General features: G+C 39.6%; 1 protein-coding gene across 1 annotated transcript; it reads left to right on the top strand.

Annotated features, from left to right (window-relative positions):
• Positions 1-12,632: 12,632 nt before the first annotated feature.
• LOC107059110 (uncharacterized) lies at positions 12,633-13,232 on the top strand. The gene has a single exon (XM_015305539.1). It carries the CDS (start codon positions 12,633-12,635, stop codon positions 13,230-13,232), a length of 600 nt encoding a protein of 199 aa, XP_015161025.1.
• The last annotated feature ends 1,163 nt before the right edge of the window (positions 13,233-14,395 follow it).

Here is a 14,395-nt window from a genome sequence, read left to right as displayed (position 1 = left end):
TTTCTGGGTTTATTATTCTCTTTACGTAAGTTCATGATTTATTCATCTACAATTATGAATTGTGTTCTTGCTAATATGAGTAACTAAATCCACAACTAGGGTTATGGGAACTATGAGCGATTAACAAAGTATGAATAGTAACTAAGTAATTCTTGAATAGTGTTATTGCATGCATTGATAATTCTTTCATTTAGAAGTCTTTTTAGCGGTTGGAAACGTTAAAACTCGCCTTGTTGCTACATGCCGGACCAAGGAGGTAGTTAATAATAAAAGAATTATCAACATAGATTTAGTGTGATACTATGTAATAGTCTAATGTCAATTGGTGCGAGGGTGAAAACTAAGACATACATTGATGTGATGTCTAATATGAGGTAAAGGTAAGGGTTAGTAATTGTACACACATAGCCGGACCAAGGTGCGGGGTGAAATTCTCTAGTTGCGGTACCAAGGAATTACATATACAAAACTTATCATTTTGCATGTAATACACTAAGAAAGGATTACTATTACTAGGATTGCTGCGTTATGAGCTTATGAGGAACACATACACCCTAGTTTCTCTCTCTCTCATTGATAACAACAAAGTTTGAATCTTGCTCACTTGTTCTCTAAACAACAATCAATTATTTGTTTCATAAAACCCCCCCTTTACTTACTTATCTTGGAAATTTGCTGACTAAACGAATATAATCGTAGGTTAAGTTTAAGTCTAAACCAAATTCCTCGTGGGATCGACCCCAACCTCCAAGTTGGGTTCTTTACTTGATAACGATCGCTTATACTTCTTTAGGGAGACTGACCCTCCACATGAGCCACTTGACAGCTCGTGACAGCCTTGATGGCTCATGGAGTTGGTCATGGTGAAGGAGGGCTTTTGGGGGTGGCTTGCCAAGCCACCGGTCAAGGACCACAACTGCCACAATGGGCCGTGAAGTCCTTGACGGCTCGTGTAAGCCTCCATCATGAGGCTGCGTAAGTTTTAAGTTAAGGGGCAGTTGGGTCTTTTCCATATTTCTTTAAAACAAAACTATATCATTTTACCCATGCCTAGGACCCCTATATAAGTGATTTTAACCCCAAATCCAACCCATTCAAGTCATTCTTCAAAAAATCCAAAAGAAGAACAAAGTTCTTCCTCTCCAAAATATTTCTCTCTAGAAATTTGAAGAAGAAGAAGGGTTGAAGCTAGGGCTCAAGGTCAAGTCTCCATTCGCCAATTATTTGTGGGCTTTGATAGCAAGGTATGATAGCTTTTTCATCTATGGAATCCTTGCATCCATGGATCCCCTAAGTTCTCCCAAGTAAAAAGTAGAAATTCCCCAATTTGAGTTAGGGTTTTCTTCTAAGTTGTGGGTTGTTATGAATGTTGAGTTAACTGATAGAATTATGATTGATTATGCATGAATTGAGAGGATTCTATACTTTTATGATGAAATTCGATGTACACATGCTTAACCCATGTTTCTAAGAAGAAATTGATTAAAATGGGTTTTATTCTATGAAAGGAGAATTTATGGATTTATAAGTATTCTTATAGGATAAAAAAGATACAATATGAATTGCATTGATATTGAAGCATATGTGAAGATTTATGATATGAATTGCTTTAAGAGTGAAGCTTAAGTAATTTATTGTTGATTTGTGATGTAATTGTTGTAGTAGGGATTTTCCCACATGATTTCTTATGTATGAATGTGAAAGGCTTTCTCAGATTGAATGATTCTAGGTTGAAAGGATTTCTCACCTAAAATGAATCTAAGTTAAGAACTATGAAATTGATGATGTTAGAGGCGACTACCCATGACCTCCAAATCAAAAGGATAAGAGGTGATTACCCATAACCGTTAGAATATAATAAGGGGCCATTACCCATATTCCTTGAATTTGAACAAGAGGCGACTGCCTACGTTCCTATAAATGTAAGTTGGACAAGAGGCGACTACCCATGATCCTAAATGTAAGGTGGACAAGGGGCGATTACCCCTGATTCCAAAGTAAGAAAGACAAGAGGCAACTACCCATGAGTCTTTATAGTTAGGCAAGAGGCGATTCCCCATGTCTTTAAAAGATAAGCTATAATATGTTATGATGAATGATGAGCTTGGATTGTTCCTTGAGTTTGCCTTCCATGATGATTAAGACTAGAGGCGGTTACCCAAGTCTTGACTAAGGATGAATTAAGGTTACTTCAAGAAGTACTCCTTACATGATTGAAATGATATATTGTGTGCATTGCTTATGCGTTATGACTTATGTTGCTAACATTTATGTTATGTTATGTTTATGCAAGCTATCATATTTTGTACATCTTTGTACTAATGCGTACTCTTGCCTTTATTTCTTATCCAAATATAGGGTTTGGTGTTCTCTATTCGTATCCCCGTGGCTAGGATCTATAGTAGAGGAAGATTTAAAGATTGGTGAGTCATCAATCTTCCGAGGATTTGGACACTACTTTTATTATGTTCTTTTCATTTGAGTTTGAAACATTATGTACGGGTTGCGTCCCGAGATTCTATTGTATTAGATGGTTTTTGAGACAAGTGTATTAGACTTCCGCTTTGCAATTAAAATTTTTGGTTATGTTGAAAATGTTTTAAATCTCGTTGATTTCTATTATCTTGACTATGAAAGCTAAGTGACTTGTATGAGGCATATCAGGGTCTTGTACACCATGTTACATCTAGGTGGGTACCCCTTGGTCTTGACAATGGATAAACCTCTTACTCAACCAAATCCTTCAATTCATTCAACTCAGATGGGACCATGCGATAAGGAGGAATAGAGATAGAAAATACAGACGTTGGTCGATAGAAAACTGGGACAATACATGTGATCACGACATCAACAGTCTCAGCCTCAAGCCTCCATTGAAAAGTATAACATTGGCCGCCTATGTCTGAGTAGAACCTCTATCTACATTATGCGGACCTGGAGTACCCCTACCATTATTCATGCCACTTCTCTAGTCTGATCTCTACCACGACCCCTAGCCGGATGCGCTAAATCTCTAGTTGGAGCAGTTGAATAAGAATGATGAGGTCCTAAATGAGTCTGTAGAGGACACTTTCACATTAGATGAGCCGGATCCCCACAAGTATAACAAGACCTCGGCAGGGATAACTACTATTGTGAACCAGACAAACTACCATGGCCACCTCGGCCAGAACCATAAGACCCTTAGGTTGACTGCCCACTCTCAGTTGTTGGCATAAAAGTATGAACCGGTTCATGACACTGAAAGGAGATAACATCAAAAGTAGCAGCCTCAATCCTCCAAGAAAAACCATAACACTAGCCCCCACGGCCGCCTACAGTTTAAGTAGAACATCTAACTCCACTAGGAGGAGCTGGAGTACCGCGACTAGTAGACCTGCTACCTCTACTGGCCTGAACTCTAACTAGACCCCTGACTGGAGGCACTGAATCTCTAGCTGGAGTAGTTGAATAAGAATGTTGAGGTCCTTAATGAGTCTATAGAGGACAGTTTCTCATAATATAACCCGAATCCCCGCAAGTATAATAAGACCCCAACACAGATAACTACTGATGTGAACCAGACCAACTACCATGGCCACCTCGTCAAAACGATAAGATCCTTGGGTTGACTTCTCACTTTTAGTTTCTGGCATGAAAGCATGAACCGGTCTAGGACACTCAAAGGAGCTACTACCTCTATGTGAACATCTGTCTCCAAATAAGGCACCAGAAAATTGACCAGAAGAACAAGCCCTCTTGGGCTCCACAAACTCCTTTAACCCATCAATTTTGCCTCATTGGCGGTGCTCACAATGGACTAGAAAGAAGCCCCCACTCTAGATGATGTGCTAACATAGTTCGTTATGAAGAAAGTCGACCCTCTCACAAACCTGTGAACTCTCTCTCCCTCATCCAGAACAATAGTCATAGCATGCTTAGAAATGGGCCTCATAAGAAACGGACCTCATACTCGGTCACAGACAAACTGCCCTATGTCAAGATCTCAAACCTCAGTTGATTGTCCTCTCTCATGCTCCAAGGAATGAAGTCATCCTAGAAAGCACTAGAGAACACATCCCACTATGTCGAGAGAGATCCAACTGGTCTAGACCTCACAAAAGTCCTCCACTACTCTCTGGCATGACCACAAATCTGAAGTGCAACAAAGCGAACACTACGAGCATCTACTATACCAATTGCCTTAAGCATCTCATGGCACAAAGTCAAGAACTCATGAGCATCCTTGTTTTTACCACCCTAAAACTTGGGTGGTTTCATCTTTTGAAACCTCTCATAACACTGCTAATCTGATATTGTCAAAATAACCTTGTAAGTAATATGCGCTCCAACAGCTGGTGCAGGAACAGGTATACCCAGAGTCTACTGTTGACTTGGATTTGCGCCCCTACCCTCATCTAAGAACCCAATGGAAAACCTATCACACTACCCTGAGAGAGGTTCTCTAACACACCTAGCATCCTCAAAATTGTCTCATGAAATAGAGGAGATCCAAATTTGGGAGGAACCTGGTCCTCCGCAACCTCAGCATGTGGTTGAGTAGAAGTCACTCTAGCTCGACCTTTAGCTGGTGCCGCTCCACGGGTACAACTTCTAACTGTTGCTACTCCATGAGCACGACCTCTAGCTCAAGCCTACCACTACCACTAGCTAGGGTGTCAAAAATAGGCACGAGGATTACCTCCCCCTCTACCACTTGAAACAGAAGCTTTAGACCCCGACATCTACCAAAACAACACGCGGCAACTCAACACTAGTAAAGGTTGAATAAGAGGAAGTCTCCTAACAGTCTTCATAGCCGATCAAGGATAAGTACAAAAGTCTCTGTACCGATCCCCAACACTCTACTTAGACTTGGCTTATACATACGTGAGACCTATGAACCTAGGGCTCTGATACCATTTGTCAGGATCCAAAAATAGACATGATAACACTTGTCTATTCCCACCAAGACAAGTCAGCCTCAACTCAACGAAAACAGAAAAAAGGAAATAGTAAGCAAGAACAAGACAACGGAAGAAAACTTATTCATTCTAAACAATAATCCAAAATCTAGCTGTCACATGTACAAGCCACTAAATACATAAAGTGAGTAATTTAGAAATAAGTACAAGTCGTAGTCTTTCTTTATCATATAAAACAAAGCATATAGTAAAGGAACAAGAGGGTCCGCCGGGATGATAAGCATCTACCTCTCAAAATCCTTGACAAGCCTCGAAATCAGATGATGGATATATATATATGACACAGGTCCGAGCTCAAAACCTACACAAGTGTAGAAGTTAGGGGTGAGTACCAACAACACGGTACCCATCAATCAACCTAAGAAACAACACATCTAGCTAGGTATTAAGTAACCCTTACACTCCAATCGAACCTCGTCAAACTACAACCTACACAAAAATCTGCCCAACCTAACAATTCTTCAATATACGGCTCACAAGGCCCAACACTCAAAGTCCAATACTCACAAATCAACAATCCAACAAATCAAGTAGGTCAATCTCAATGTCAAGTATATTAGGCACACGCAACAAGTGCATGAATCACAATAAAAAAAAAGCTGCACATAAACATCAAATGCAACAAGTCACAACATTTAATCTCTCACTAGAACCATTTCCCATTGGCACAACATTACTAGCCAGAACCATTTTCCATTGCCTTTATATCAAATCACTAGCCAAAACCATTTCCCATCAGTTTTACATCACATTACTAGCCGGAACCATTTCCCATTGGCACAACATTACTAGCCAGAACCATTTTCCATTGCCTTTATATCAAATCACTAGCCAAAACCATTTCCCATCAGTTTTACATCACATTACTAGCCGGAACCATTTCCCATTGGCTTTACATCAAATCGCTAGCCAAAACCATATCTCATCAACTTAATAAAAATTGTCAGTAAAGACCTTGGCATCCTAAAAATCGTCGACAAAAAACTTGGCATCATAACACTTGCCGGCAAAGACTTCGGCATAATAAATACTTGCTGGAAATGAGTTTGTCATCAAACTGTCACATGTCTCACCACGGTGTACAATAATTAATGCACACAAGCAATATAAAACCACGTGGAAGAGACAACAATTCACACAATTCAAGTCCACTTTCATGATATCAAGCATTTCATGAATCAATCAATAAGGTTTATAACAAGGCAGTTCACAAATATCATGCTCATCATATAAGTTGCTCATTACAACCCTTTTTTTTATTCATTAAGAGTTATCAAGTGGACAATTAACCTTCACCTCATTCCCATTACTTCCAACATACAATCAAGGAATGAAATACACGAATTCTAAAAGAATACAAGGTTTAGGAGATTACTTGCCTTAAATAAATCAATAATCACTCCAATAGTTAAGTCTTCCCCTTCTGAATCACTTTCAAAGCCACACAACCTATATAAAAGTAAGTATTCACGATCACTTTCCGAACACTACAATACCCACATCAATTCTCTTGAAAAGTGGGTCAACCATCACAAAAACCAATTCCGACAATAGGGTTTGAATCTGAAACTTAATACTTGAAAATGATGCTTGAGGCTTTAGGAATCAATAGTGAAAATAATTTTGAAAAAGGGATCAAAACCACTTTATAAGCACCATTTTAGATCAAAACTCAAGTTCTTGCAAAACCTTGTCATTTTTTAAATCAAATCCCAAATTATGATATTAGAATCCATACATAATCAAAGGAAGATGAAGTTTTAGGATCATAAAATCATACTCAAATAAATTAGCACAAGAAAACCTTTCCAAAATTGCCACTGAGGGTTCCCTAAGCTCATAAATAAAATATGGGGCTTAAACCCTGAAAATGGTAGGCAACCCCCCCCCCCCCGTGTCGCAAGAGTGACCTTACGTTTGCAAAAGTAAACCATGTGAAAGTAAGTGTCAAGACCCAAAGCATACCATAGGCGTAACATGGCGTATAGGACCCCGAGAGGCCCTACACAAGTCACTTAGCATACATCATACAAGTTAATAAATTTAAAGAACTCAAAATAAAACATTTCATATTTCAAGAGTTTTGATAAAGTGGAAGTCTAACATAAGTCTCAATAAGCCATCTAATACATCATAAGAAAAGTGATTGGGACTTAACCCATACATCACATACAAAGTTGTAAAACGGAAATAAAGAAAGCAATAATAGTGGCATAGTCCTCAGAACATGAGGATTCACCAACTCCTGATCTTTGAATCTTCAATGAGATCAACTAGCCACGAGAGTGAGGGATAGAAGCATTGGACCTTACATTAGTGAAATAATGTAGGCACAAGTATGCATTAGTACATGGAATGTACTAAGTATGGGGAAATATGCATAAAAACTACATGATAGCATAATTGGCTTAAAACATGTAAGGCATGACCAATATTTGAAACATTTAAAATCTTAAAGAAGAAATGGCATGTGAATCATTAAATATGGTCAAATACATTAACATAACGAATATAAGAAAAACTTCAAAGAAAACATAGTCATTTTCTTGGGATATTAGCTTTAATCGACAATAAGATCGTCAGAGCTATATTATGGAATCTGATATATCCCTCATACCGAAAGAAGGGGAATCTACATTTCCAAGATCGTTTACTAAAGTAGATCAACTAGCTATCTCATTTAAGACAATCCTACAAGGGCATGTAGTTAGGGACTAGAGGTTTCTACTACAAACTACCCTATTAGAGCCTCCACCTCAGAGCCTTCTCGGTGCTAAATCTATATCCCAACAAATAGATAAAAGTTCAAATATCAATTTAACATAGAAAAGGCAATGATCAACACCAATCAACAGTTTTTGAGATCTAAATACAGAATAGCTCCTTAAACATAATTAAACATAGATGAGAAAACCTTTCACCACGGTGGATCCATCTGTGAGAAATTTTCATAATCATGATCATAATAACTCTTGAGAAAACCTTTCACAATAACCTTGATACTTTTCTTTCAAAGCATCCCAAAAAATTTACAACAATTTCATAAAAACAACATGCATATCATCATAAATTCATAATTGATAGACTCATGAGTTCATCATAGGTTCATAGTTGAAAGTCATAATATAGGCATAGGTCAACATAATTTCAACTAAATAACATGTATTAACATTGAATCATGCATTGGAAGACATAATTAACAGTAATCAATCACAATTGAATGAAACTCATAAAGATTTAATTAAAACTAACTTAAACTTAAACAATTGAAATTGGATCGGAAAATTGGACCATGAGGTTTGATGTTCTTCTTAATGTGGTGTTAGACCTATTTTTGGTCTCTATACCTATTAGTGAATTTATTGTGGCTAAAAGAGTCCATAGAAATTGGCCCGTCTCCTTATCCCATAGAGTCATTCATGTTGGTCTAGTAGAGCTTGATATGTTAGATTTTGGTGTTATTCTTGGTATGGATTGGCTTCATTCTTGTTATGCTTTTGTTGGTTGTAGAACCCGAATTTTGAAGTTTCAGTTTCCAAATGAATTTGTCCTAGAGTAGAAAGGTGAAAATTATATGCCTAAGGGTCAATTTATTTCTTGTCTTATATCTAGAAAAATTATCTATAAGGGTTGCATATATCATCTTGTTCAGGTTAGGGATACAAATTCTGGAAACCCTACTCGTGAGTTGGTCCCCAATATCAATGAGTTTCCTCATGTGTTTCCCAAATATCTACTCAGTTTTCCTCCTGAAAGGTAAATAAATATCGGTATTGACCTTCTCACAAATACAACACCTATTGATATTCCTCCTTACCGTATAGCTCTGGCAAAATATAAGGAATTGAAAGATAAATTGAAGGTTTTATTGGATAAGGTTTTCATCCGGCCGAGTATCTTCATGGGGTGCTCTAGTTTTGTTTGTTCGTAAGAAGGATGGTTCACTTCGCATGTATATTCAGTACTAAAAAATTGAACAAGGTTACCATCAAGAATAAGTATCCACTTTCAAGGATAGATGATTTGTTTGATCAACTCCAATGAGCGAGTTACTTCTCTAAGATCGATCTCCAGTGAGGTTATCACTAATTGAGGGTGAAAAAATATTTGTGAAGATGTCTTTTTAGACTCGGTATGGTCATTATGAGTTTTTGCTGATGTAATTTTGTTTAACTAATGATTCGGCCATTCATGGACTTGATGAATAAAGTGTTTAGAAAATATCTAGACATGTTCGTGATTGTGTTTATCGATGACATCTTAATCTACTCAAGGAGTGAGGGTGAGCATGTTGATCATTTGATGATTGTGCTGTAAGTCCTCAAGGAACAATAACTATTTGCAAAGTTTAGTAAGTGCAAGTTTTGGTTGAAATTTTTGGCTTTTCTTGGGCACATAGTTCCCGGTAAGGTTATTGAGGTAGATCTTAAGGAGACGGATATAGGTAAGATTTGTCCTAGACCTCTATTCCCTACGGATATTAGAAGTTTTTTGGGTATTTGTTATTATAGAAGGTTTGTGGAAAGGTTTTCTTCAATTGCATCTCCATTGAAGACTTTATCCCAAAAGAAAGTTAAGTTCTTATGGTCGTAGGCGTGTGACAAGAGTTTCCGAGAATTGAAAGATAGACTTACCTATTCTCCGGTGTTGACTTTACCGGTAGGGTCCGATGGGTTTGTTATTTATTATGATTCTTTGAGGATAAGGTTAGGGTGTGTTCTTATGCAAAATGGTAAGGCTACTGCTTATGCTTCAAGGCAACTTAAGTTTGATGAAAAGAACTATCCTACCCATGATTTGGAGCTAGCAGTGGTTATTTTTTCCCTACAAATTTGGAGGCATTATTTGTATGGTGTTCATGTTGATGTATTTACCAACCACAAAAGATTGGAATATGTGTTCAAACAAAAGGATCTAAATCTTCGCCAAAGGAGGTGGCTTGAGTTACTAAAGGATTATGCCATAAGTGTTCTCTATCACCTCGGTAAGGCGAATGTGGTGGGGGTTGCTCTAAGTCAACTATTCATGGGTAGTGTTGCTCAAGTTCAGGAAGATAAAAAGGAGTTGGTTGGTGATGTTCATAAATTGACCCGATTGGGTGTTCGGTTGTTTGATTCTAATGAAGGTGGTGTTATTGTTCATAATGGTACAGAATTGTCCTTTGTGTTAGATGTGGAAGCCAAGCAATGTCTTGATCTGATTTTGGTTGAACTAAAGGTGGCGGTGCTTAAAAACTCCTTTGAGACTTTCTCCCAATTGGGAGATGGTGTGCTTCGGTATCAAGGTCATTTGTGTGTTCCCAATGTTGATGATTTGAGAGAGAAAATTTTATCAGAAGCCCATAGTTCCCGATATTCCATTCACCTGGGAGCCACCAAGATGTACTGTGACTTGCGAGAGGTATATTGGTAGAATTGGATGAAGAAGGCTATTAAGGAATTTGTGGCTAAGTGTCCTAATTGTCAACAAGTTAAAGAAGAGAATCAAAAGTTGGGACGTTTGTACCAAGATATTCATATTCCTACTTGGAAGTTGAAAGATTTGAATATGGACTTTATTGTTGGTTTACCCCGCACCCGATGACAACATGAATCGATTTGGGGTATTATGGATCATATGACAAAGTCGCCTCATTTCAATCCCGTCAAGGTTTTGTATTCGGCAGAAGACTATGCTAAGTTCTATCTGAGAGAGATGGTTAGGTTGCATGGAGTGCCGTTATCCATTATCTCTAATGTGGTACCCAATTTAATTCTCAATTTTAGAAGTATTTCAAAAAAGGGCTTGGTACTCGTGTCAAGTTTAGTACGGCCTTTCATCCTCAAACTAATGGACAAGCAGAGCATACTATCCAAATTGTGGAAGATATTTTTAGAGCTTGTGTGATTGACTTTGAGGGTAATTGGGATGATCATTTGCTTTAGATTGAGTTTGCTTATAAGAATAGCTATCATTCAAGCGTCGGAATGATCCATTTGAGGCTATTTATGGTAGGAGGTGTAGATCCCCTATAGATTGATTTGATAGGTCCTAAATCGGTACATGAGGCTATGGAGAACATTTGACTTATTAGTGAAAGGTTGAAAATGGCTCAAAGTTGACGAAAATCATATGCCGATGTTAGAAGGAAAGATCTAGGATTTGATGTTGATGATTGGTCTACTTTAAAATTTCACCCATGAAGGGTGTAATGAGATTTAGAAAGAAAGGGACGCTTAGTCTCCGTTATGTGGGCCCATATTAGATTTTGAGGTGCATTAGTAAAGTTGCTTATGAGGTATAGTTTCCTAATGAATTAGCATTGGTACATCTGGTTTTCCATGTCTCTTTGTTGAATAAATGTGTTGGTAATCCGACATCTATAGTACCATTCGAGAGTTTTGGTGACGCATTCGGCGTTGGTTTGGGTTGTGTATTGATGCAGCAGGGTCGGGTTATTGCTTCTGCGTCGAGGCAGCTTAAGATCCATGAGCGCAACTACCCCACTCATGACTTGGAGTTGGCGGCAGTAGTTTTTGCGCTTAAGATTTGGAGGTACAACTTGTATGGAGTTCGATGTGAGATCTATACCGATCATAGGAGTCTTCGGTACATCATGAGCCAGAGGGACCTTAATTCGAGGCAGCGTCGTTGGATTGAGATCCTAAAGGACTACGACCTCTTTATTCTCTATCATCCAGGCAAGGCGAATATGATAGCGGATGCCTTTAGCCGGAAGGCGGTGAGTATGGGTAGTCTAGCCTTCATTTCTGTTTCGGAGCAACTGTTGGCTTTGGACATCCAGTCCTTAGCTAACCGGATGATCAGACTTGATATTTCAGATTTCAGACGGGTATTAGCCTATGTGGGAGTTCAGTCGTCTATGCTAGATCGGATCTGTGGTTGTCAGTTTGAGGATGAGTCTTTGGTGGCACTCAGAGATAGGGTATTGGAAGGTGATGCTAGACAGGCTACCTTAGATTCGGATAGGGTTCTGAAAGTCGACGGCTAGTTGTGTGTTTCGAGAGCTGGGGGTTTGATTCAGCTGATCTTAAGCGAGGCCCATGAGTCTAGATATCTATCCATCCGGGCACAGCAAAGATGTATCGTGATTTGCGGCAGCATTACCGGTGGAGTGGCATAAGGAGAGATATTGCCGACTACGTATCCCTTTGTTTGTGCTGCCAGCAGGTGAAGGCCGAGCATTTGAGGCCTGGTGGCGAGTTCCAGAGATTTCTCATTCCGGAGTGGAAGTGGGAGTGTATCACTATGGACTTCATTGTGAGATTGCCTCGGACTTCTAGGGGTGTTGACAGTATTTGGGTCATCGTGGATCGATTGACCAAATCAGCACACTTCCTTCCTGTTCATACTACTTTCAGTGCCGAGAGGTTGGCTCGTATCTACATTAGAGATGTGGTCCGTCTTCATGGCGTGCCTATTTCTATCATTTCAGACCGGGGTTCACAATTCACTTCTAGCTTTTAGAGGGCTTTTCAGGAGGAGTTGGGCACCCGTGTCCACCTTAGCATAGCTTTTCACCCACAGACGGATGGCCAGTCGGAGCGTACTATTCAGGTCCTTGAGGATATGTTGCGGGCTTGTGTTATGGATTTTGGAGGTCAGTGGGACCAGTTCTTGCCTTTGGCGGAGTTTGCGTACAACAATAGTTACCACTCTAGTATTCAGATGGCCCCATTTGAAGCCTTATATGGTAAGCGTTGTCGCTCTCCAGTTGGTTGGTTTGAGTCTACAGAGCCTCGACCGCGTGGTACAGACTTGCTTCAGGAGTCCTTGGATCAGGTGAGGGTGATTCAGGATAGGCTCAGGACGGCTCAGAGTAGACATCAGAGTTATGCGGACCATAGGCGTCGACCGTTGAGGTTTGTAGTTGGCGACCGGGTATTCCTCCGTGTGTCGCCCATGAAGGGCGTGATGAGATTTGGGAGGCGGTGCAAGCTTAGCCCCAGATACATTGGGACTTTTGAGATACTCCGGACAGTTAGGGAGATTGCTTATAAGTTGGCCCTACCTCCAGCATTTTTAGCCATCCACCCAGTTTTCCATGTCTCGATGTTGCGACGGTATGTTCGTGATGAGTCCCATGTGCTCCAATATGATGCAGTCGAGTTGGATGATCGTTTGACATTTGTAGATGAGCCAGTCGCCATTCTAGCCAAAGATGTGAGGAGTTTTCGCTCGAGAGCCATTCCTGTTGTTAAGGTCTGTTGGAGGCATCGTCCAGTCGAGGAGGCTACCTGGGAGACCAAGCAGGAGATGCGAGAGTAGTTTCCCGGCTTGTTTGAGCCTTCAGGTACTTCTTGATCCTTTCTTTCGCGGACAAAAATCCTTTTTAGTAATGGGACGAAAGTCCTTTTTAGTAGTGGATATTGTAATGACCCTCATGGTCATTTCTGTGTCTTGCCTTCTGTGTGTCGTTTAGAGCGTTCCTATAGCGACCCCAAGTCATTTATGACTTGCTGGGACTGACAGTTCGGTCACCTGGTCGTTCGTTTGGTCTTGGTGTGAGTTTTTGTGTTTTGGAGCTTATGAACCTTGAACGATCATTTTCGATCAAAAGTTCAAGAAGATGACATCGGAATCCAATTCTGACGATTCCATCAGCTTCGGAAAGGTCATTTTAGATTAGTTTCATGATCGGCATGACTCCCGAGGTTTTCAGTGTGAGTCGGTGCGATTAGGCGTTTTAGCCTTTGAAATTTGGCTTAAGTTTGACTTTGGTCAACATTCTGAGTAAACGCGCTCGGATTAGAATTCCGTCAGTGCGGTTAGCTCCAAAATATCAATTTTGGTCTAGATTGACCTTTCTTTTGTGTCTCGAGGTTTTTGATATTTTTCGGAGCTCTTTTGTGGTTTTTGATTTAAAATGACATTTGGGTGTGGGACCCACTTTTTGTCAAGATGACCTCGTATGGAAATTTTGACTGTGTCATTGAGTTTGGAATATCAAATTTAGTAGGGTTGCATATCTCGTTTGCGTGCACGGGGTTTCGAACGAGATCGGAGCACCCCGTCGGAGTTTTTAGTTTTTGGAAAGTTATTGCAGAAAATTTGCTATAAATGCAGAAATAGCAACATTTTTCAAACCTTAAATCCTCATAACTCTCTCATCTTTCATCCGAATTAGGCGATTCAAAGTGTGGGAGCTTCGTATTTTTGGTGGCTTCGTTGTAGAGTGTTCAGAAGTTGTCAGGTGTGTGTAGTTCGAGGTAAATTTTGCGATAAACCTGACTGTTGTACCCTTTTTCGAGTTTTTGTTTTTGGCATCCTTGTTTTGGTCATATCTCACTCATATTAGCTCGATTTTGGGTGATTCGAAGTCCTACGTGTTGGAAATTGTCTTGGCTTCGTTGTAGAGTGTTCAAAGAGTGCTAGGCACCATTAGATCCTTGTAGATTTCGAGTTTAGACTGCTGCAATATTTTCTTTTAA

Source organism: Solanum tuberosum, unplaced genomic scaffold, assembly GCF_000226075.1.
Source record: "Solanum tuberosum cultivar DM 1-3 516 R44 unplaced genomic scaffold, SolTub_3.0 scf00820, whole genome shotgun sequence".
NCBI lineage: Eukaryota > Viridiplantae > Streptophyta > Magnoliopsida > Solanales > Solanaceae > Solanum > Solanum tuberosum.
Note: the sequence above shows the minus strand (reverse complement) of the source record. Positions and strands in the feature narration are given on the sequence as shown.

What these genes read in the sequence shown, in the direction of transcription:
- LOC107059110 (XM_015305539.1), top strand. Translation starts at nt 12,633, where the DNA reads ATGGCCCCATTTGAAGCCTTATATGGTAAGCGTTGTCGCTCTCCAGTT.